At 34.6% G+C, this 27,022-nt stretch overlaps 1 protein-coding gene across 1 annotated transcript in view; it reads left to right on the top strand.

Annotated features, from left to right (window-relative positions):
• Positions 1-27,022, top strand: part of plcb1 (phospholipase C beta 1) — a 169,557-nt gene that overhangs the window by 85,010 nt on the left and 57,525 nt on the right. The window contains exons 8-12 of the mRNA XM_087289851.1: positions 4,669-4,769; positions 6,475-6,641; positions 21,292-21,438; positions 24,746-24,903; positions 26,493-26,575. Of these exons, the coding sequence (XP_087145977.1) occupies positions 4,669-4,769; positions 6,475-6,641; positions 21,292-21,438; positions 24,746-24,903; positions 26,493-26,575 (656 nt within the window). The remainder of the gene's footprint in view (positions 1-4,668; positions 4,770-6,474; positions 6,642-21,291; positions 21,439-24,745; positions 24,904-26,492; positions 26,576-27,022) is intronic.

The following is a 27,022-nucleotide window of genomic DNA, read 5'->3' as shown; positions in this document are numbered from 1 at the left end:
TCACTGATCCATCAATGTAGAAAAGTGATGTAAAATTATAATTTTTGTAATTAGAAAAAAAAATTACATACTAACATCCAGGAAAACTCCCGATCATATATATATATATGTGTATATGTGTATATCTCTGGCTTTGGATGGCCACAGTCCTCCACTGTACCTTGGTCCCGCATTCATTTCAAAGGAGCGCTACCCTGTAGCAAGATGGCGGCGCTATTGACGCATTTCGTCCAATAGACAACAATAGGCCAGGCGACATCTAGTGTATATATCTATGACGGAATACATGTACCGGCGGTACGTATTTAGAATACTATTCATGAGTAACTGTATTCCGTTACAGTTACTATTTTTAAACAGGGTATTTAGAATACAGTTACTTTCCTAATACCATTGAAATACTTCAGGCAATGCATGTCTGGCCCATAATATTACAAAATTGCCGCCGAAACCAAAGCAATCTCTGCGTGCCAGCTAACAACATGCTAGCTGCATCAAAAGATTCAACGTCGAATCTGAAGAAACACCTTAAAGTAATTTTTTTAATACACTGTGTCTGTCTATTTTTGCTTTATCGTGCATTTGACAGTGCCAGTATCGTGTTAGTCAGGTCATTTCTCACAGTTCTTGGCGGCCTTCATTGTATCTAAAAAGACGTTTTGTTTTTTTTTCACTCAGGCCCCATTTACACTAATGCGATTTCGTTTTAAAACGCATAAGTTTTGCTACGGTTACACCATCCGTCAACACTACCCTGGAGTTCTCGAGCGCCGAAAACGGAGCGTTTTGAAAACGCTGGAGAGACCGTTTTCATTCTGAATCACTGCTGCACTGTCTTAAAGCTGATTTATACTTCTGCGTCAAATGCCGGCGTATGCTACGGCGCTGACGCATAGCCCTTCGCTGTGGCCGTCGCTGTCACTGACGTGCACCTCTCAAAAAATGTAACTACACGTCGCAACAACGCGTAGCGCAAGCTCTGTGATTGGTCGGCTTGGTAGCGCTGACGAGTCGGGGCGGGACCGAGTGCCACGCAAATGGCGTGAACCCAATGGAGCGATTGTTTACAAGTGTGGAGTCCCGTGAAGGAGCTCCTGATGGAAAGTTTTGTTTTGTGTTTACCTCATAGTTAAAGTTGTTGCACGTCCGCCGGTTCCTGCCTCAAAATGAGCGAGTTTGAGCCACTTGTACATCCCGGAAGTGTTCAGGAAAAGCAAAAAAGCAGCGAAGAAACTCGACACAGAGGAACATTTACGCCTCACTGCCCACTAGCGTTTCGGAAGTGTTAATATAGACCAACAGAGACAGAGCGCAGAAGTATAAATGCACAGCCACGCGCGTTGCCTGCGCCGTGGGTTACGCCGGTCACTTGACGCAGAAGTATAAATCAGGCTTGAGTGTGGATATAGGAAAACGGAGACATCTGAAAACGGAGGCGGGGCTGCTGAGATTCGCTACCTGATTGGGGCTTTTGTGTCATTGCGTATCCTTCCCTTATTCGTCAAGCCTCTGTCACATGACTATAACACATGGCTTTAACGCTACCGGAAGACAGTACTGTAAACAACAACATGGGCACAGAAATGGGAGCGTTGTTTGCACTATTGTTTGTTTTAGGCACACTTGTGCAGTTATTCATTTGTTACGTTTAGTAACAACTCGACCTCGTCGTCTGTCCACAAAAATACCTCTCTTGCTTTCTTTGCCATCGCGTTTAATATTAAACCGGCGTTTGTTGACTAACAATAACCAAATGCCGAGCGAGACACATACTTTCTGTTTATACTAGAACATGCATGCCCAGAATGCCCGAGCATGCCCAGAATGGTCACGTGATATACGTTTTTGGTGGCATAGTGTGAACGGAGATATGTTCAGAGACGCTAGGTAAAACGCTAGTGTGGACACGGATCGTTTTTGATCTAAAACGCCGTTTTAAAACTAAAACGCATTAGTGTAAACGGGGCCTGAGAGTGACTATGTTTACATGGACATCAGTAATCGAATGATTTGCTTTAATCTAATTAAGACATGAGTTGCTTTTTGAATGTTTCTTCATGATCGCGTTTTACATGTTATAGCACATACTAAGATTAACGTCATCGCGTCACCACACTATCCACATGTCCTCCAAAGTTTCATGTAATTTCGGGTGTTTTATTATTGATTTGTCAACTTTAACTGCGGTTTGGCACTTTCACTTTCATTCGGGCATGCCCCCGGTGACAAACGAGATATTGGATGCAACTATGAACTGCTGGAAGAGTGTTGTTTTAATAGAAGTTCATACCGCATGCTGAATGAAAGAAATAAAGCGCCGCATTTCACGAGGCAGGTGTCTGTGGTCTGCATGACTCGGTAGGTGCAAAGAGTGTCAAACAGCCGTGTGTGTGTGTGTGTGGACTATCCTGTCGCAAAACACGGAGAAAAGCCCTACATGACGGTAATAGTTCGATAAGGTGTTTACATGTCTGTAATGCACTTTAATAATGCGACTAAAATCAGCATACTCAAATGTCTTCATTTGATTTCTCTTTAGTTCGATTATGAACTTAATCTGATTAAATTAATCAGAAAACCACAGAGGGTTAAAAGTGTGCAAATAATAAGAGCGCGTAGTCTCTGATTCATTCACATGCTCTCATCTGCTCTTCTTCTTTCTCGCTGCTTTATTTTTTATTTATTTATTTTGCTACAGAATGTGCTCATCAGCCGGGGGCTCAGAGTGTGTGTGTGTGTGTGTGTGTGTGTGTGTGTGTGCGTGTTTTCAGCTCTTTATACAGGAGTTGAATTTGAGTAATGTCTGCTTTGTGGCCTCATCATTTGTTGTGGAGTTTTTCATAATAAGCCAATTGATTGGCTGTCAAGTCGACTGTTTGCTCCTGTGGAGGGAATCAATTAATTAATTTTGAGGCCCACTTGAATATTTAGGTTTTTTTTCATTCATATGCATGTTGTTGATAGCAGCGTTGGCTCGTTTATTTTTAATGATTTATTGTTTGGAGACATATAAACACTGGTCTAAGACTGCAGACTCGTTACCAAGGCTGTCTGGGATAAATTGATTGGTTGGTTTGATTGTTTGTTATTTTAATTTATTTTATTTTATTTTATTTTATTTTATTTTATTTTATTTTATTTTATTTTATTTTATTTTATTTTATTTTATTTTATTTTATTTTATTTTATTGTATTTTATTTTATTTTATTTTATTTTAATATAATTTTATTTTTTATATATTTTTATTATTTGTTTATTAAATTAATAATTACATTTTATTTATTTTATGTTTATGTTTAATATGTTTATATATTATCTTATATTCTATATTTTGTTTAATTTAATTTTTATTTATGCATACACATTTTATTATGCATTTATAAATGCATGCATTCAATATGCAATATATTTTAATTTACTATTTTTTTAAACTACTTTAATATTACTTTAATTACTCTAATATTTATTTTTATTTTTCATCAGTTTATTTATTGTATTTATATTTATTAAAAAATTATTTATAATTTACTTATAATTTATTCACATTTATGTTCATTTTATGTTATTGATTAATTATTAACTGATTAAGTGATTGATTTATATCTCATTTTTTTAGCATTTGTGAGCATTCTGAAACATTCTACATTCTGTAGAATGTATTATTATTATTATTATTATTATTATTATTATTATTATTATTATTAATATTATTAATATTGTTAAATTGTACACTATTGTGTATAATATATTTTACCTTATACATATTATACATTTCAACACGTGTTTCTGTATTTGTTTTAATATTTTTTTTTTTACTTCTCTTATTTGTTATATTGTACATTTTAGCAAATATTTATTTATTTATTTTTTTTTATTCAGGTGTATTTTTATGTTATTGATTAATTATTAACTGTTTCATTGATTTATAGTTTCTATAGTTTTGATCTATAGTATATATATATATATATATATATATATGTATATATATATATATATATATATATATATATATATATATATATATATATAATTTTTTATTTTTATTTATTTAATACATTTTTATTTATTTATTTAATAATTTTTATTTATTTATTTGTTTGATAATTAATTTGTTTATTTATTTATTAGTTTGTTTGTGCATACATATATTTATTTTAATATATATTGATCAATTTACATTTTTTATCAGTTTTATCAAATATTTATTTTTAATTTATTATTCATTATATAATTATTATTAAGTTATTATTATTTATTAACATATATATATAAATATATATATATATATATATATATATATATATATATATATATATATATATATATATATATATATATATATATATATATATATGCATTTTTTATGTTTTAATTTATTTTACTAACTGACTGATTGATTTATATTTTCATATTTTTTTTTAAATGGTATTAGTTATTTTTTTTATTTATTATTGATTAGTTATTAGTTCATTTGATTTATTTATTTTTTTTTGATTAGTGATTGCATTATTGTTGAAAGCTGATTTGCTCCTCTGTTTTTGGGAGATTCAATATTTTTAAACACATGAAAGACTTGTTTATTAGCTGCTAGACTAAATGAATGTGGTAAAATGATTATGTGAATATGCGATTTATGATTTGCTGGTTTGCTTTGTTGGTCTCTGCAGAGCGACTCGATCCCTTTGGAGGATTTCACTTCTGACGTTTACAAACTGTTCATCAGCCACCTCTGCCCGCGATCTGAGATTAACCAAATATTTGCTGACCTGTGAGTCTTACAGAGAATTATTTATTTATTTGTTTGTTTTTTTGTTTATGCAGTTACATTAAAATTTTTTTTTAGATTTATTTATTTATTAAATTAATTATTTATTTGTTTACATTTTTATTTATTTATTAATATTTTTTTTATTTATTCATTTACATGTTATGTATTTATTTACTTATTTAGTTAGTTAGTTAATTACATGTTTATTTATTTTTTAATTATTTTATTTACTTATTTATTCATTTACATTTTATTTAATTAATTAATTTATTTTTAATGATTCATTTACATTTTATTTATTTATTTAGTTAGTTAGTTAGTTAGTTAGTTAGTTAGTTAGTTAGTTAGTTAGTTACAAGTTTGTTTATTTTTTTACTTATTTTTTTAAGTACATTTTTATTTATTCATTTACATTTTATTTATTTATTTATTTCTATTTTTGCTTATTCATTTACATGTTATTTATTTAGCTAGTTAGTTAGTTTATTTATTTATTTACATTTTATTTGTTTATTTACATTATTGTTTTTTATTTCTGTACTTATTTATTTTATTATTTATTTATTTATTTACATTTTATTTATTTATTTACATTTTATTCATTTATTTGTTTATATAATTTATTTATTTACATTTTAATTTATTTACTTACATTTAAATGTATTTCTGTATTTATTTATTTATTTACATTTTGTTTTTATTTACATTTTATTTATTTATTTTAGTTTTTATTGAATTGTTACCATTTTATTTATTTATTTACATTTTATGAATTAATTTATTTATATAATTCATTTAATTATATTATTTGTTATTTATTTGTTGTTATTTATTATTTATAAATTTTTTTACTAAATCTATTTAAATTTGTTTTTTTATGTATTTCATTTGCATTTATATGTACAATTTTTTTATTTATAATTTATTTATTTCATTCATGCATTTATTTTATGCATTACTTGTCTGTTTATACATTTATTTAATTTTGCATTGATTTTATTTACTTATCTATTTATCTATTGCTTATCTATCAATCAGATTTTATATTTTACTTTATAGGTTTATTTTTTATTTAATTAATTCATTTTTATTATTTTTATTTTTCTATATAGTTTTTAATATGTTCATATTTTATCAAATATTTTTATTAATACATTTTTTATATCGCTCTATTCATTGTTTATTATCTGTTTTTCATTTTATCTGTTTAATTTTTTAAACAATTTTTAATTTACCTTTTTATTATTATTTTTTTGATAAGTCTTTCTATTTTTAAACATAACTATTAATCTATTATTTTATTATTGTTTATTAATATAATTTTTAATCTCTCCTTTGTCTGCTATCTTTTTATTTTTACATTTGTTTACTTTTTTTATTTTCCACATTTCTTTTAATTTATTTGTAAAGGTTAATGTATGTATGAATCTATTTTGCACGCAAACGTAATCATGCCTTCAAGTCATTTTGTAAAGATATTAACAAGCTGTGTTTGTTGATTATGCTGAAGTTTAGGGAGCTGCAATTAAAAAGGAGAAAATAATTAGCACTGATCATAACCGTGACATTCCTTTCAAAACACTCCACCTTGCTCAAAGTCATTGTGTGTGTGTGTACGTATCATTGTGTGTGTGTGTGTTTGTGTGTGTGTGTGTGTGTGTGTGTGTGTGTGCGTGCGTGTGTGTGTGTGTGTGTGTGTTTGCAGTGGAGCGAAGAGCAGAAACTATCTGAGCATGGAGCAGATGACTGAGTTCATCAATAATAAGCAGCGAGACCCTCGTCTGAATGAGATCCTGTACCCGCCGCTGAAGCCCGACCAAACACACGCCCTGATGGAGAAGTTTGAGCCCAACGCCGAGTTCATTCAGAAAGGTGAAGCTCAGACACACACTCATCACACACACTCGCTCACTCCACACTGTTGGATTTATACACATCTATATAGCTCATGTGGGGTGGCTCAGTGGTGTTACACTGTCACCTCACAGCAAGAAGGTCACTGGTTCGAGTCTCTGCTGGGTCAGTTGGCATATCTGTGTGGAGTTTGTATGTTCTCTCCGTGTTGGCGTGGGTTTCCTCCGGGTGCTCCAGTTTCCCCCACAGTCCAAACACATGTTCTATAGGTGAATTGAATAATCTAAATTGGCCGCAGTGTATGAGTGAATGAGTGTGTATGGGTGTTTCCGAGTACTAGTTTGTGGCTGGAAGGTCACCCGCTATGTAAAACATATGCTGGAATAGTTGGTGGTTTAATCCGCTGGGGCGACCTTTGATAAATAAGGGAGTAAGCCAAAGGAAATGGAATGAATATATAAATGGAAATTTGCTGTATTTTTATTAGGGCTATGTAATTTTGTCCCCTCAAATAAAATAAAATAAAATAAAATAAAATAAAATAAAATAAAATAAAATAAAATAAAATAAAATAAAATAAAATAAAATAAAATAAAATAAATAAAGATTTTTTACATATTTGTTTGGTCAGAGAAAAGACCTATATAAACTAAATAAACTAAAATTAAATTATATACAGGCAACGCGGTGGCGCAGTAGGTAGTGCTGTCGCCTCACAGCAAGAAGGTCGCTGGCTCGAGCCTCTGCTGGGTCAGTTGGCATTTCTGTGTGGAGTTTGCATGTTCTCCATGCGTTCGTGTGAGTTTCCTTCGAGTGCTCCGGTTTCCCCCACAGTCCAAAGACATGCGGTACAGGGGAATTGGGTAGCCTAAATTGTCCGTAGTGTATGAGTGTGTTTGGATGTTTCCCAGAGATGGGTTGCAGCTGGAATGGCATCTGCAGTTTAAAACCAAGGCTTGATAAGTTGGTGGTTCATTCCACTGTGGCGACCCCTGATTAATAAAGGGACTAAGCCGAAAAGATTAAATTAAATTAAATTAAATTAAATTAAATTAAATTAAATTAAATTAAATTAAATTAAATTAAATTAAATTAAATTAAATTAAATTAAATTAAATTAAATTAAATTAAAACACTATCTAACTAACTAAATAATTAACTAAATAAATAAATACAATTAATACTAAATAAAGAAAAATTATTCTAAATAAATAAATCAATAAATGCTAAATAAATAAAAACGTTTTGGTGTATTATTGTACTAGGCGTGTGAGTGTGTATGGATGTTTTCCAGAGATGGGTTGCAGCTGGAAGAAAAAAACATATGCTTGATAAGTTGGCGGTTCATTCCGCTTTGGCAATCCCCGGATTAATAAAGGGGCTAAGGAGAAAAGAAAACAAATTTAATTTAATTTAATTTAATTTAATTTAATTTAATTTAATTTAATTTAATTTAATTTAATTTAATTTAATTTAATTTAATTTAATTTAATTTAAATAAAGCACTAACTAACTAACTAAATAAATAAATAAATACAATTAATACTAAATAAACGAAAATAATACTAAATAAATAAATCAAATACTAAATAAATAAATATTTTTGGGTGTATTATTATATTATATATATTTTTTCTAGAAGGGTTATGCAATTTTGCTCCCTCTAAAAAATTATTATCAAAATCTTGTGCAAAGGGACATACAGTAATTGGTCAGTATTTAAGTTGTATGTGCAGCATCTGACTACAGAACATTGTGTTGTATTGTTTTTTGCCTTTTAATGTTTCTTATGAGCTGTACTGTTTGTTGTTGAGGTGTTTTTATTACATTTTGGGTACCACTTACGATTTAGACATGAGTAAGTGAATAAGACTGAAATTAATAATACATTTCAATACATTCATCACCACTTTAGGGGCTGATCAGATCAGAGGTCATTAAATGTGTCACAGTTTTCATCTTTGTTGAACTTTCTGAGGGAATCTGTTAATCCGGCGGCTCAGACTATTGATTGTGTTTGTCTGCAACCCATCATGCTTTGCAGAATGAGCGGTTTATTCATCGATCGCTGATAGACAGCTCTGTGTAATAGCTTATCCTTGATGATGATGATGGTGTTGGTGGTTTCATTAAGGTCCTGTGAGGAGCTGCATTTATCTGAGTGCAGGTTGTCAGAGTGGTTTAATCTGTTTCTGTCAGTGTAATAATACCGCATCTAATCCCTCATTAGTTTCTACAGCAGACCTGATGATTGACAGACACATCACACACTGAAAACACACTCCTAAACAAATCTCGTCAGTATTAATGGGGCTGTGAAGAGCTGTGAAATGTTTTGTTTGGTCATATCGATTAGCTCCTCCCCTTAAGAAAAAAACAATCTCCCGTTCCACCACATCCCAAAGGTGCTCTATTGGATTGAGAACTGGTGACTGTGGAGGCCATTTGAGTACAGTGAACTCATTGTCATGTTCAAGAAACCAGTCTGAGATGAGTCACGCTTTATGACATGGTGCATTATCCTGCTGGAAGTAGCCATCAGAAGAGGAGTACACTGTGGTCATAAAGGGATGGACATGGTCAGCAACAATACTCAGGTAGGCTGTGGCGTTGACACGAAGCTCAATTAGTACTAATGGGCTCAAAGTGTGCCAAGAAAATATCCCTCACACCATTACACCACCACCACCAGCCTGAACTGTTGATACAAGGCAGAATGGATTCATGCTCTCATGTTTCTATTTTAAACTCTGACCGACCATCTGAATGTGGCAGCAGGAATGGAGACTCATCAGAGCAGGCAACGTTTCTCCAATCTTCTATTGTCCAGTTTTGGTGAGTCTGTGTGAATTGTAGCCTCAGTTTCCTGTTCTTAGCTGACAGGAGCGGCACCCGGTGTGGTCTTCTGCTGCTGTAGCCCATCTGCATCAAGGTTGGACGTGTTCAGAGATGCTCTTCTGCATATCTCGGTTGTAACGATTGCTTATTTGAGTTACTATTGCCCTCTGGCATCAACAAGGCATTTGCGTCCACAGAACTGCCGCTCACTGGATATTTTCTCTTTTTCTGACCATTCTCTGTAAACCCTAGAGATGGTTGTGCATGAAAATCCCAGTAGATCAGCAGTTTGTGAAAATACTCAGACCAGCCCGTCTGACACCAACAATCATGCCACTTTCAAAGTCCCCTTTCTTCCCCATTCTGATGCTCACTTTGAACTGCAGCAGATCGTCTTGACCATGTCTACATGCCTAAATGCATGTGATTGGCTGATTAGAAATTTGCGTTAACGAGCAGTTGGACAGGTGTACCTTATAAAGTAATTCTAAACACATTTCTGCTCATAATAGTTTTAATATCTCATTTCTAGTCACTGATTTACTTAATCTTTGCCATGATGACAGTAAATAATATTTGACTAGATATTTTTCAAGACACTTCTATACAGCTTAAAGTGACATTTAAAGGCTTAACTAGGTTAATTGGGTTAACTAGGCAGGTTAGGGTAATTAGACAAATTGTTGTATAATGATGGTTTGTTCTGTAGACTATTAAAAACAAATATAGCTTAAAGGGGCTAATAATTTTGACCTTAAAATGGTTTTTAAACCATTTAAAACTGCTTTTATACTATCCGAAATAAAACAAAATAAGACTTTCTCCAGATGAAAAAAATATATATCATGAGACATACTGTAAAAACTTCCTTGCTCTATATTTGGGAAATATTTAAAAGAGCAAAAAAAAAACTGGAAAAGGGGCTAATAATTCTGACTTGAACTGTATGTATATATATATATATATATATATATATATATATATATATATATATATATATGTGTGTGTGTGTGTGTGTGTGTGTGTATACATGTATATATTTATATACACACACACACACACACACACACACACACACACATATATATATATATATATATATATATATATATATTTTTTTTTTTTTTTTTTTTTTAAATATGTATGTAAAGCATCGTCAATGCACCGTGATGCACCGAGATATCGAATTGAACCGAATCGATGGCATGATATTCGTAACCGAACTGAGACCAGTGTAGATTCACACCCCTAATATATATATATATATATATATATATATATATATATATATATATATATATATATATATATATATATATACCAAATAAAAAAGTCAATAAAAATATTAAATATAATCTGATTTTAAGTATTGTTGTCAAATAAATCTCAATACTAAACTAACTTAAAAATAACTAATAAAATTAAATCAATAATATAAAAATTTAATTGGTTAAAATTAAACCAGAACATTTTCTAATTATCTGTTAAAATGTAGTATCTCAATGCTAAATCAACAAGTTTTTTTTTATATTAACTATATGCTATATAAATATATTCATATAAATAATGTACTTAAATTAACTAAAAATAAAATACTTTTTATTAACATATTTGTTTCGTGAAATGACCAGGCAGCTGATAAATCTGAGAAGTGAAGATTTTAAAGCATGAAAACACACACTAATCTAAAATGTTGGGTAAAATATATATCATTTTTTCACTTCACACCTGCTTTAGCAAATCAGTTAAAGAATATCACATCTAATTAATATTCATGATGTCGTGTGCTGATTGGCTGACAGAAACCAAACACACACTAAAAACCTGCCCGGAGGAGGAAACGGTCATAAACAAATGATGAAACGACAGGATATAAATACACACTTTTATATTTAGCCGCTGTAACAATGTTTCCAGGCCTAATTATTAAACATTCATGAGCATAATTCTCAGAAGTGCCTGATTTTTCTGTAAAGTTGATCTGATATGAGCATTTCCATAGCAACTGGGCATTTAAGACAATCAATGGTTCTGAGCAGCTGGGGCATAATGATGGATATGGTGAAGCTGTATTAAAAAGCTAAATTAAAATTACATGAAAAATAAATAAATCTATACATTTTGCATACAGTAAAATAAAAACATTTATAAAATTTCTAAAAATATAGAAATATATAAAAATATGTCTAAAATAATTCATAAAAAATGACAAGATATACACTAAAATAGAAATATTTGTGTAAAATGCATCCTAATATTCATTCATTCTTTTTGGCTTAGTCCCTTTATTAATCCGGGGAACCGGAGCACCCGGATGAAAACCCACTAGAAATGCAGGGAGAACATGCAAACCTTCTTGCTGTGAGTCACCAGCGACCTTCTTGCTGTGAGGCAACAGCACTACCTACTGCGCCACTGCGTTGCCCCACAGCCTAATAAAAATATTATAATATAATATTATTTTAAATTTGATTTCAGTTCTAAAATAAGTAATAAAAAACAAATAAACAATTAAATAACAAACTGATTCAAATAATTTGTTAAAATATAGAATCACACGGCTAAAATAGCACATTATAATTTGGGCAACGCGGTGGCTCAGTGATTAGTACTGCTGCCTCAAAGCAGGAAGGTCACTGGTTCGAGTCCCGGCTGAGTCAGTTGACATTTCTATGTGGAGTTTGCATGTTTTCCCTGTGTTGGCGCAGTCCACTGGGCCACAGTCCAAACACATGCACTATAGGGCAATTGATTAACGAAATTGACCACAGTGTACATGTATGTGTGTGAATGAGAGTGTACGGGTGTTTCCCAGTTCTGGCTTGCAGCTGGAAAATCATCTGTTGCGTAAAACGTATGGTGCAATAGTTGGCGGTTCATTCCGCTGTGATGACCTATGATGAATAAAGGGACTAAGCCAAATAAAAATAAATGAATTATAATTTGTGCAATATTTTAAAATGATTTTATTGTTAGTTATTTGTGCATAGTTTGTATATCATTGTACTAATATGTACATACTTATATGTGTATATATTAATAATATGTACATATACTAATATAATTTATTCAAAACGGTAAGGGATTGACAAAAATAGTTTGATTTTACATTTATTTTTAATAGGATTTTTATGATAATGTAGATTAAAGTTGTTTAATTGAATGAAACATGCTTGTTATACTTTTGAAATATCTCAAAATATGCAAAAAGTTACTTATAAAGGAGGCAGAAAGGCAGGGAAGTGTATATATATATATATATATATATATATATATATATATATATATATATATATATATATATATATATATATATATATATATATGTTTATATATATAAACATTAATACAATTTTTGTGTTCACTTAACTATAATTACCTTGTTGATATACACTAACTGACAAAACTCTTGTCGCCTATCCAAGTTTTAGGAACAACAAATAATAGGTTGACTTCTAGTTGATCATTTGGTATCAGAAGTGGCTTATATGAAAGGCAAAGGCCTCTAGATTATGCCTATTTTACCTAAATAAAATATGATCATGTCTTGATTTTAAATTATTTAATTAGGACAGTAAGGTCTGTCCAGTATAGAATATAAAGTCATGCTGCAGTGGAAACAGAATAAATATTGATGAGCTTGGGGGACTGCATCCATACATCTCTGCAATGACTCAAATCACTGATTAATAAATACATCTGGAATGGCAAAGAAAGCGTTCTTGCAGGACTCACAGAGTTCATCTTTAGATTGATCTTCAAGGCCTCCTCCTTCATTTTACCCCAGACATGCTCAATAATGTTTATGTCTGGTGACTGGGCTGGCCAATCGTGGAACATAATTTGAAAATTAGTGTTCTAATATGAACATACTTATTAATATACTAATATTTAATGTATTAATATGCTATTAATATACTAATGATTCATAAAAAACTAAATGCATCTTTGAATTTACCTATAATTAGTTCAGTTTGTTTGAAAAACATGGATAAAAATAGTTTCATTCTCTTTTTTCATTCATTTTCCTTTGGCTTAGTCTCTATTTTAGAGATCTCGACAGCGGAATGAACTGCCAATTATTCTAGCATGTGTTTTACACAGCGAATGCCCTTTCAGCCACAACCCGCTACTGGGAAACACCCATACACTGTGACATTCATACACACACATACACTACAGCCAATTTAATCCAACCCACACCAACACAGGGAGAACATGCAAACTCCACACAGAAATCACAACTAGCCCCAACTGGGACTCAAACCAGCAACCTTCTTGCTGTGAGGCGAAAGTGCTAACTACTGAGCCACCGTACCACCAGTTTAATTTACTTTAACATGCTTATTATACTTCTTTTAAAATCTTTTACAAGTGCTTTTAAAAGTTACCTCGGAAGTCAGCTGCCTATATAGGACTCTATTTTAGAAGTCTCCACACTGGCATGAACTGCCTATTATTCTAGCATATGTTTTACACAGCTGATGCCCTTTCAGCCGCAACCCATTACTGGTAAACACTCATACACAATGACATTCATACACACACATACACTACAGCCAATTGTTTCCAACCCACGTCAACACAGGGAGAACATGCAAACTCCACACAGAAATCCCAACTAGCCCAACCGGGGCTCAAACCAGCAACCTTCTTGCTATGAGTCGACAGTGCTCACAACCGTGCCACCAGTTAAATTCACTTTATCATGATTATTAGACTTCTTTTAAAATCTTTTATAAGTGCTTTTAAAAGTTACCTCGGAAGTCAGCTGCCTATATAGGACTCTATTTTAGAAGTCTCCACAGCGGCATGAACTGCCTATTATTCTAGCATATGTTTTACACAGCTGATGCCCTTTCAGCCGCAACCCACTACTGGGAAACACCCATACACAATGACATTCATACACACACATACACTACAGCCAATTGTTTTCAACCTACGTCAACACAGGGAGAACATGCAAACTCCACACAGAAATCCCAACTAGCCCAACCAGGGCTCAAACCAGAAACCTTCTTGCTGTGAGTCGACAGTGCTAACAACCGTGCAACCCGAGCTCATTCTGGAAACGTAGCCCCGCGGACGTTTCTGGAGACCGCGATTTACGTGGCCGGAGGTACGTAAAGGGCGCGTTTGGTTTTTTTCGAGCGAACGCTGCGGGGCGGTGTGGCGCCGCTCCGCCCCTCCTTTTCGCGATCGCCGGCCGACGGCTCACCTCCAAGTGGAGGGCTTTCCCGACGCAATCAGTTTGTCCGCCTAGCTCACAGCGTTGCGTCGGCGGAGCGGAGGCCCCGGAGGAGGAGGACGAGCCGGAGCCGGCCGCGGTGGACGACGACCGGGATCGAGTCCGGGAAATGGCGGGTTCCGGAAATCAGGTAAGACGAAAAACGGAATCCGGAAAATAAGGGCGAGAACGCGGCGGGATCTGAAAACCCGGTCGAAATCGAAGACGAGGGCTTTTGCTTTTTTTTTTTTTTTCTCGATCTGGCGGCTATTCGCGCGAGAACGGCGCGGGTGCGAACGCCGAGCGCTCCCGAGAGGCGCCCGCCCGAGACGCGAAAAAGCATGCACAGCGGCCTCTCGCGGATCCGCGAAAACAAAAAAACGCTCGAATACGTACCTCCCGGGACGTAAATTGCGGTCCGCAGAAACGTCCGCGGGGCTACGTTTCCACAATGAGCCCGGGTTGCAACCGTGCCACCAGTTTAATTCACATTAACATGCTTATTATACTTCTTTTAAAAGCTTTTATAAGTGTTTTTAAAAGTTACCTCGGAAGTCAGCTGCCTATATAGGACTCTATTTAAGAGGTCTCCACAGCGGAATGAACTGCCTATTATTCTAGTATGTGTTTTACACAGCGAATGCCCTTTCAGCCGCAACCCAGTACTGGGAAACACCCAATCACTGTGACATTCATGCACACTCATACACTACAGCCAATTGATTCCAACTGGGAGAACATGCAAACTCCACACAGAAATCACAACTAGCCCAACCGTGCCACCAGTTTAATTCACTTTAACATGCTTATTATACTTCTTTTAAAAGCTTTTATAAGTGTTTTTAAAAGTTACCTCGGAAGTCAGCTGCCTATATAGGACTCTATTTAAGAGGTCTCCACAGCGGAATGAACTGCCTATTATTCTAGTATGTGTTTTACACAGCGAATGCCCTTTCAGCCGCAACCCAGTACTGGGAAACACCCAATCACTGTGACATTCATGCACACTCATACACTACAGCCAATTGATTCCAACTGGGAGAACATGCAAACTCCACACAGAAATCACAACTAGCCCAACCGTGCCACCAGTTTAATTCACTTTAACATGCTTATTATACTTCTTTTAAAAGCTTTTATAAGTGCTTTTAAAAGTTACCTCGGAAGTCAGCTGCCTATATAGGACTCAAATATAGTGCACTAGCATTTAGAGCCAAACCTTTAAGCGTTCTAATGCTTATTCCTTCTGGGAAGGAAACAAAACCTCCATACGATTCTCCAGATTCCTCTTAGTTTCATTACCATAGCAACAATAACTGGCGGGCTGCTGCTGCTGCAGTCGAGCCGGTTTATTTATATCTCTCAAAGCACAAGGCTCCACGGGCAAACTGGAGATCAGGTCAGTGATGATAATGCGCGGGAGGCCGTTAGCCGCTGACAGCTGATTGATTATCAGGCACATCGAGTCCCGATGGCGATAGATGAGGCCGATTATTGGCTTCTCGTGCGGTGCTAGCGTGACACCTTGCTGTCACACAGATTAGCGACTCTATTTTCTCAGCGCAATCTTCAAGACAGGCTGGAGACAGTCGAACGCCCACACTAGACACACACACCACTCACGTGTATTTGCATAGGATTGATTGGAGATTTGGAGGAACAATTGGTTGGTAAATGGATACTGTGGACGCTGAGTGTAATTCAGTGTGTGATTGTCAGTACATGCAGGAGATTGAAAACATTGAAACGAAATAAAACACACAGCTTAAGGATGGTTCACTGGTTTTAGCTGGGAGTATTCAAATATTTTAAATGGTAACACTTTATTGGTTTATTAGTTAATGTATTTACTAACATTAACTAAGTATCAATAATCTTGTAAAGTATTTAATTATCAGAGTTTAACCAGTTCAACTCCGCGGACACGGTACCGACTTTCGCTTTAAGATTTAAAGGGCTAGCATTGCACCAGACCCCCTTAAGTGGTTTCGTTTAAAAGTGTAGAATCTATATTTTATGCACATATGCATCACTTTGTTTTTTATCCTACTGTACAAAAGTTATTTACACTTAAATACACAGTATTTTGAATGCTCGAGCTGGGTATTTTACATTGGTTCATTCTCATATGGTTCTTATATGACACATGTACAAGTTATTACTCAAATGAAAGCTCTTGCCGGTGCTCATACGGTTCTAGCATTCTTTTTACTGAATTATATTCACATATCAAACAGTCGCTGTGTTTCCATGACGCAGAAGTGAAAACAATACATTTATGATCAATAAGCAGCCCCAGATAGCACAGACAGTTGTCATCTCTTACCTTATGCTGTGCGCTTCAGGGCCCTTTCTCCTCTGTTTTTGAGCTGATGTGCATAAGTAATCCTTTTATATGTCTGACGTGGTCCAAACACAGTGAATTATGTTTGATCAAACAAAAGAATAGTGAAATATGAAAACAATGATCGCTCCCTGTGGCTTGTACAGCACCTCTCATCAGTTGGAATAACTTTTGCATAGATTATGGTGGAGACATTTTTATTATTTCCAATGATTACAGACATGTGCAGGAACCACCAACATTAATTACAGCACAATAGACCACACAGAACCTAAAAGGTACACTTTTAAATTTGAGTTTATAAAAAAATATATATATAAAAAGCGCCTCTATTTTAGGTGTTTATTAAAACACAGACAACATATACAGATATTTTAAACACTTTCAATTGTGTTTTATGAAAATTCAAAGGGTTTTCACCTCTGCATGTGGATTTGGGAAGCTTTTAAATTTGGGTAGGCAAAATCCAGGCAAAAATCCCAAAACAACAGCAGAGTTTAACTGGTTAACATGTACTAATGCATTAATAAAATCCAAAGTTGTGCTTGTTAGCATTAGTTAATGCAGTAGTTCCCAAAGTGGGGGTTGGGACAGGGGGTCGCTTGGTGATTTCCAAAAGTCAAATAGATGTTATTGAACTATCAGAGTTACCATAGTATATCCATGACATAAAAATAGTAGTTAACATTTAGATAAAAAGCAACAGCGTGCACATAAAAAGCCATCAGCCTTATATTTTTTGATTGGTGGGTTTACATTAGATTAACAACACAGCAATAGCGTCAGCTGCAGCAGCTTGATTTTATAGCACCGGCAGTGTTGGGCAAGCTACTTGAAAAATGTAGTGAGCTAAGCTATTACCTACTCTACTTAAAATGTAGCTTAACTACATTAAAAGCTACCCCCTGGATAATGTAGCAAGCTAAGCTAAAAGCCACATGGCCAAAGTAGCTTAGCGACATCTAATCTATTATAACTTAAATCCAAGTCAATCATATCTTAGTGATCAATAAAACTGTCAACGAAACGTGAGGCATAATAGTTCAGTTCAGTTATTTACTGTAAATAATATCCTGTACTAAACAGAAACACATTATAGCAGGGGTGGGCAAACTCGGTCCTGGAGGGCTGGTGTCCTGCATAGTAAAAACACCTGAACATGTCAATTAGTGTCTTCAAGATCACTAGAAATATATAAGCAGGTGTGTTTGATTAGAGTTGGACGTAAACTGTGCAGGACACCGGCCCTCCAGGGCCGAGTTTGCCCACCCATGCATTATAGTAAATAACAGCTAAAACAAAAAATCCAATAAAACCAGGTGTTACACATTTTAAATACTATAGTCATTTATAGTAAAGTGAAATATTTTGGAATAAGCATTATAGTGTGTGTGTGTGTGCGCGCGCGCGCACGTGTGTGTGTGTGTGTGTGTGTGTGTGTGTTTATATATATAAATAAAGTAAGTTGATAAATATTTTCATGGTAATCATCTTTAATAATATATGCTTGCAGTCAAAGTTTATTTACAGTACAAAAATGCTTTTCTTACTTAAAGTTTTTGTCTCATTTCTAGTCAAAATATCTAATATTCAAAAGAAGGTAATGATTCGCACTCAATTGCTTCATACTGTTTTTACTTTTACATTTTCTTACATTTTACGGGTGATAACAGACAAACAGACGTTTCGGCACAAAGCCTTCCTCAGTGTGACTCTGCACACGTAGTCAAAATATCTACAAATTCTTACAAAACACAGCCAAGCAAACTCTCAGATGCTTTCAGAGAAGGAAAACCAAGCTGTAGAATGGCCCAGCCAGTCACCTGACCTGAATCCAATATAGAAAATACAAAATAAAGCTCAGATTTGATAGACGAGACCCACAGAACCATCAAGATTTTGACACTGTTGAATTCTTTGAGAAACTCACAACTGAGCAATGCTCATGTCTTCATTCTCCAAATGAGACGTGTTTTTAAGCTGCAATCACAATAAAAGTCTTTTATAGAAAGTATTAAATACATTTCAGTAGTTCAGCATTTTCTCATTGTGTTGTTCCGCTGTTATTACACACTTTTCAGATGTTTTGTTGTTGTTGTTTTAGTTCTGTTTGTATTGTTTATGGTTTTTACCTAAATCTGGTTCAATTCCATGTCAACAGCTTCTTTAGAAATATTATTATTATTATTATTATTATTATTATTGTTATTGTTATTATTGTTATTGTTATTGTTATTATTATTATTATTATTATTATTATCATTGTTATTATTGTTATTGTTATATTATTATTATTAGTATTATTATTGTTATTATTATTATTATTATTATTATTATTATTATTATTATTATTATTATTATTGTTGTTGTTGTTATTTTTATTGTTATTATTATTATTATTATTATTATTATTATTGTTGTTGTTATTGTAATTGTTGCTGTTATTATTATTGTTATTAATATTGTTATTATTATTATTGTTGTTGTTGTTGTTGTTATTATTATTATTATTATTATTGTTGTTGTTGTTGTTATTATTATTGTAATTATTATTATTACTATTATTATTATTGTTGTTGTTGTTATTATTATTGTAATTATTATTATTATTATTGTTGTTGTTGTTGTTGTTGTTGTTGTTATTATTATTGTTGTAATTATTATTATTATTATTGTTGTTGTTGTTGTTGTTGTTGTTATTATTATTATTATTATTATTATTATTGTTATTATTATTATTATTATCATTATTAAACATCCCAGGTTTTGCAGGTTGCAATGTCCCGAATTTTGATTGCCAATCTTTAGCCAATTGTAATGGATTGTTTTAGTTCATTGTGGAATTTTTCCAACCAGCGCAGAGTAAGTGCTCTGACTTGGTCCCCCCTGGTTCTTTAGAAATATTATTTCCAGGAAAAAAACATTACAGTGTGTTCAATACTTTTTCCCCCCACTGTATCTTCAGCCCACAGCTCTCAATCATATTTGGTTCTTGGCCCTCCATTCAATAAGTTTGCTCACCCCTGCTCTAGAGACAAGAAAAGTTTATTTTAAATCTTTAAAAAGCAGGACTGTGGAATCAGATACAATCCCCATCTTATCTGATTCCCGTTTTTTCATTCTCCATTTAACTCGACAGGAAAATTGGTGAATTTCAGCAGTGCAAGCGGTAATTGTAGTCTTTAAAAGCCATTTGACTCCCCTTTTCGCGACAGCAAGGTGGCTGGTGTTTATTTCGGTGCGCAAATCAAAGGCTGTTTGCCGTAAAGAGTGACAGAAAGCATGACTGGAAACATTTCAGCGGAGCCTTTCCTACCATAAAAAGGGCCACGGTTAATTACCTCTAGAGCTCTGCGGAGAAGGAGTTTAATTAATGTAAACTGCTGGTGAGAATTAGTGGCAGGGGACGCGAATCCCGAGTGTCTTCCCATCCAGCTTCTCTGCTGTTTAGGTAACACTGATCTTCAGCTTTAATTTGAAGTCTGTTTGCAGCCTCACCGCTAATTTACTCCATCAGACAAGTTGTTACTTTGGGTGCAAAAGAGAGAAAGAGAAGTGCTAATGTTCTGAGGGCAGATATACACCGCTGAGTACTGATGGAGATCTATAGGAAAGCATATACATTCATTCATTCATTTATTTTCTTGTCGGCTTAGTGACTTTATTAATCCGGGGTGGCCACAGCGAAATGAACCGCCAACTTATCCAGAAAGTTTTTACGCTGCGGATGCCCTTCCAGCCACAACCCATCTCTGGGAAACATCCACACATACACACTCATACACCACAGACAATTTAGCCTACCCAATTCACCTGTACCACATGTCTTTGGACTGTGGGGGAAACCGGAGCACCCGGAGGAAACTCACGTGAACGCAGGGAGAACATGCAAACTCCACACAGAAACACCAACTGAGCCGAGGTTAGAACCAGCGACCCAGCAACCTTCTTGCTGTGAGGCGAACGTGCTACCCACTGCGCCACTGCCTCGCCAAGAATAAATAAAATAAATAAAATTAAAAAATAAATAAAAAAAGAAGATGAAAAATAAAGAAGTATTTGTATTTATAGAGCGTCTTTCCAAACACAGCGCACATCCACATAAACAATACAAACACACATCTTCCAAAATCATATATTCACAAAAATCAAACTGACTTGAACACATTATGTGAGCAAAATTAGTTCTGAAAAGTCTGAAAGTGTGGTGACCGAAGGTGTTTTTCCTGTTTGTATGTGTGTGGTTTGTGTCACAGGGCAGATCTCAGTGGAGGGCTTCTCCAGATACCTGATCAGCGAAGACAACAGCGTCATCCCTCCAGAAAAACTGGACCAGAGTGAAGACATGACATACCCTCTGTCTCAGTACTTCATCAACTCATCCCACAACACATACCTCACAGGTACAGCAAACACACACGCATGCTTGTTTTTGTGAATTGTGGGGACATTACAGAAGTTTCCACTGTTTTTACAATACAAACTGTATTTTGCATTGCCCTAACCCAGGGGTGGGCAAACTTGATCCTGGAGGGCCGATATCCTGCATAGTTTAGCTCCAACACTAATCAAACACATCTATACACACAGTCTAAAACACACAATCTAATTAGTATCTTCATGATGTGTAGAAATCTATAAGCAGGTGTGTTTGAGTAGAGTTGGAGCTAAACTGTGCAGGACACTAGCCTTCCAGGACTGCCCACCCCTGCCCTAATCCCACCCTACCTCTAAACCCAGACCCTCACAGGAAACTGTGCAGGTTTACGTTCTTAAAAAAAAAAACTCATTCTTTGTGATTTATAAGCTTTAAGAAAAATGAGGACATCCCCTGTGTCATACCTATGTCATTATACTGATTTGTGTCCTGATATGTCACCAAAACATGTACACAAACACACACATAGCTCACAGTTACAGTAAAAATGCACCCACACACATGCACACACACACACACACATGTACATCTATTTGACTTTTGTACTGTACAAAATACACTCACCGGCCACTTTATTAGGTACACCTTACTAGTATCGGGTTGGACCCCCTTTTGCCTTCAGAACTGCTGTAATCCTCCGTGGTGTAGATTCAACAAGGTACTGGAAAATTTCCTTAGAGATTTTTTTTGCTGCACATGCATGATGCAAATGGATTGAGATCTGGTGACTGTAGAGGCCATTTGAGTACAGTGAACTCATTGTCATGTTCAAGAAACCAGTCTGAGATGAGTCACGCTTTATGACATGGTGCATTATCCTGCTGGAAGTAGCCATCAGAAGATGGAGTGGCTGTGGTCATAAAGGGAGGGACATGGTCAGCAACAATACTCATGCAGGCTGTGGCGTTGACACCATGCTCAGTTGGAACTAATGGGCCCGAAGTGTGCCAAGAAAATATCCTCCACACCCTTACACCACCACCACCAGCCTGAACCGTTGATAAAAGACAGAATGGACTCATGCTTTCATGCTGTTGATGCCAAATTCTGACACGATCATCTGAATGTGGCAGCAGAAAGTGAGACTCATCAGAGCAGGCAACGTTTGTCCAATCTTCTATTGTCCAGTTTTGGTGAGCCTGTGTGAATTGTAGCCTCAGTTTCCTGTTCTTAGCTGACAGGATCGGCACCCGGTGTGGTTATCTGCTGCTGTAGCCCATCCGCCTCAAGATTGGAAATGTTGTCTGTTCAGAAATGCTCTTCTGCATATCTCGGTTGTAACGAGTGCTTATTTGAGTTACTGTTGTCAGATGGAACCAGTCTGGCCATTTTTCTCTGACCTCTGGCATCAACAAGGAATTTGCGTCCACAGAACTGCCGCTCACTGGATATTTCCTCTTTTTCAGATCATTCTCTGTAAACCCTAGAGATGGTTGTGCGTGAAAATCCCAGTAGATCAGCAGTTTCTGAAATACTCAGACCAGCCCGTCTTGCAGCCATGCCATGTTCAAAGTCACTTAAATCAATGTTCTTGCCCATTCTGATGCTCAATTTGAACTGCTGCAGATCATCTTGACTAGAGGTCTGCATAAATTTCCGAATAAATCGCGGGAGCGGTCGGTAACAGGTTTAATTTGGGACGGGAGCGGGCTGTCTAGCAATATCGCGGATATTGCTATGCGAAAGAGAGAGAGAGAGAGAGAGAGAGAGAGAGAGAGAGCTTTGCCTGTGTGTGTGCTTGGTGCTTATGTGTGTGTGTTTGTGTGTGTGTTAGTGCGCGCGTATGAGAGAGAGAGAGCTTTGTCTGTGTGTGTGCTTGGTGCTGTGTGTGTGAGTGTGTTTATATCTGGACTGTATAGCTTGGTGATTTTCGGTTTTGTTCTCCCCCGCTCTTTAGCGGGATCGGGCGCGGCGGGTAGAAAACGGGGCGGGTCGGGCAGCGGGACTACAAATTCTTAATATAAGCGGGAGCGGTCGGGTTCGGGCTAAAACCTGGCGGGTGCGGGCGGGAGCGGGATTTAAAATTTAGTCCCACGCAGATCTCTAATCTTGACCATTCCTACATTTCTAAATGCATTGAGTTGCTGACATGTGATTGGCTGATTAGAAATTTGCGTTAACAAGCAGTCGGACAGGTGTACCTAATAAAGTGGCCGGTGAGTATGTGTTAATCAGCGTTGAAAGAATTGCAGAGATGAATAAATTGCAGTCAGATCAGTGCTGTTCAAGCCCTATCAGAATAACTGCATTTACATAAGTGTTCTTATCAAATCGACTCACAATAAAGTGCTTTAGTTCACACAACACTCAGAACTACCACATACTCAGCTAGACCTCAGAAACCAAGAGGAAATCCATTAGAAATGCAGTTACAGTAATTGTTCTGCTAATGCACTGATCTAACACACCAGCAGAGAAGAACACACTGCACCCAGATCTGGAGGAGGCACTTCTGACACAAATATCACCTTCTTCTTTTTCTTCTTCTTCTTCTTCTAGTTATTATTATTATTATTATTGCTATTATTATTATTATTATTACTATTATTGTTGTTGTTGTTTTTATTATTATTATTACTATTATTAGCTATTATTTTTATTATTATTGCTTTTTTATTATTGTTGTTGTTGTTGTTGTTGTTGTTGTTGTTTGTTGTTGTTGGTGGTGGTGGTGTTATTATTAGTATTTATAATATTATTATTGCTATTATTGTTATTATTATTATTGTTGTTGTTATTATTTCTATTGTTATTATTATTTATATTTTTGTTATTTTTATTAATATTGTTATTATTGCTATTATCATAATTATTATTATTGCTATTATTATTATTATTATTACTGTTGTTGTTATTATTAATATTATTATTATTATTGCTATTATTATTATTATTATTATTATTATTATTATTATTATTATTATTATTATTGCTATTATTATTATTGCATTCACTTTAATGTACTTTTCATGAGAAAGACTGTTGCATCAGAAAGTATTATAATCATAAGGCTTCCAGGAGCTGCAATAGTAGAGCATGACACAGTAACACCACGGATCTGGGTTCAGTTTCAAGGGAATATGTTTGTACTCAATGTGTGTCACTTTGGATATGTTTTTCACACAGTTTATTTAAATGTGTGTGAGTGAGTGTGTGTGTTTGTGTGTGTGTGTGTGTCTGTGTTCTCTTCAGTGGGTCAGTTAGCTGGGAACTCTTCGGTAGAGATGTGTGTGTGTGTTGCTCTGCTCTAATGTGTGTGTTCTCCTCTCCAGCGGGTCAGTTAGCGGGGAACTCTTCAGTGGAGATGTACCGGCAGACTCTTCTGTCTGGCTGTCGGTGTGTGGAGCTGGACTGCTGGAAGGGCCGGACAGCGGAGGAGGAGCCCGTCATCACACACGGCTTCACAATGACCTCTGAGATCTCCTTCAAGGTGAACCGCAGGCCCACACACACATACACACACACTCTCAGACAGACACAGAGCTCCAGTCAAGTGCTGCTTCACTCCAGTTATAATGTTTCTATTATAAGGATAACCAATGACTGCAAAGTGCATGGGAGTCGTTTTATTCACTGTCTGATATACAGGACTTTACAAAATATGCCTGCAGAAATCAGCTTCTATTTATTTATTTATTTATTTATTTATTTATTTATTTATTTATTTATTTATTTATTTATTTATTTATTTGTTTGTTTATTAACAGTTATTTTTATTCATTAATTCATTCATTTTCTTAGTCCTTTTATTAATCCGGGGTTGCCACTGCAGAATGAACCGCCAACTTATCCAGCATATGTTTTACACAGCGGATGTCCCTCCAGCTGAAACCCATCACTGAGAAACATCCATGCACACTCATTCGCACACATACATGCAGTATGGACAATTTAGCCCACCCAATTTACCTGTACCGCATGTCTTTGGACACCCGGAGAAAAACCATGCGAATGCAGGGAGAACATGCAAACTCTACACAGGCTCGAGGCTCGAACCAGTGACCTTCTTGCTGTGAGGCAACAGCAATACCTATTCCGCCACTGCGTCACTCCATTATTTATTATTATTATTATTATTATTATTATTGTCATCGTCATCATCATTATCATAATAATAATAATAATAATAATAATTATTATTATTATTATTATTTGTATTATTATTATTATTATTATTATTATTATTATTACATCATTATTATTGTTATTATTATTTATTTATTTATTCATTTATTTTTTATTAGGTATTTAATAATTTATTTATTTATTTTTATTTCATTATTATTGTTTATTATTAATATCATTATTATTATCATTTTCATTATTATCATAATTGTTATTTATGTGTTCTTTGTTATTATTATTTATTTATTTATTTGTTCATTTATTGATTTATTATTATTATTATTATTATTATTATGTTTATTATTATGTTTATTATAATAATTATTATTATTATTATTATTATAGATTTTTTTCTTTTATTGTTGTTTTTTATTATTTATTTATTGTTATTTTTTATTATTTAATTATTTGTTAATTAATTAATTTATTTATTATATATTTTTTTATTCATTTATTTATTTATATTTTTGTATTTATGTATGTGTTAATTTATTATTTAATCACTTTTTTCTGGTAACACTTTACAATTAGTTAAATTCTCCATTAGTTAGTAATTATTTATTAATTTGGTTTAATAGTATGTATTTACTAGCATAGACAAACAATAAATAATACCTGTATTACAGTATTTTACAGTATTTATTCACCATGGTTGTCAAAGTCGTCCATTGTTAGTTTTTGTGCATTAACTAATCTCAACAAGCACAAAATTGGATTTTATAATGCTTGAGTAAATGTTGAACTATGATTACTAAATGTTGCAAAATGATTGGTTATTCTTAATGCATAACTCACTGATCAGTAGGTTAATAAAGCTAATTCATGTTGTTTAATTTATAAAATAAGTCAAATGCATTTTTAAGACTAATTGAAATAATCGCTGTTGTTTTGCAGGAAGTGATTGAAGCCATAGCGGATTGTGCATTTAAAACATCTCCGTTTCCTGTCATTCTGTCCTTTGAGAATCACGTGGACTCGTAAGTGTGTTTGTGTCTGTGTGTGTTTGCAGTCAGAAAATTAAAATGGTCATAGTAGCTGGAACAGTGTAGTTCAGTTTTTAGTGTTTAAGTTCAGTTCAGTTCAGTTTAGCTCAGTTCAGTGTGATTTAAAATCATTACTGAGAGTTCAACCACTGAAGAGCCAATTCATCGATGCGAGGCAGTGGCGACAGCGGAGAGGAAAAAAAAACTTCACCTGATAGGAGTGAAGAAATAAAACCTTGAGAGAACCAGACTCAGTTGGGCACGACCATTTTAATTTCTCCGCTGGCCAAAAATCTTGTGCAGAGCTTCAGTCACCGTGGTGGAGGCTGGAAGCTGGCCTCAGCGAAGACTCGTCTGTCCCTGGAGCGTCGCTGGAATCAGACTCATGTTCTCCACTCCCCATGACCATCAGCGCAGCAGCAGCTCAGGATATGGCCTGGT

The sequence above is a fragment of the Danio rerio genome, chromosome 17, assembly GCF_052040795.2.
Source record: "Danio rerio strain M-AB ecotype USA chromosome 17, GRCz13ab, whole genome shotgun sequence".
In the NCBI taxonomy this organism is placed as follows: Eukaryota; Metazoa; Chordata; class Actinopteri; order Cypriniformes; family Danionidae; genus Danio; species Danio rerio.
The sequence above is the reverse complement of the archived record's forward strand: the minus strand, read 5'-3'. Positions and strand labels throughout refer to the sequence as shown.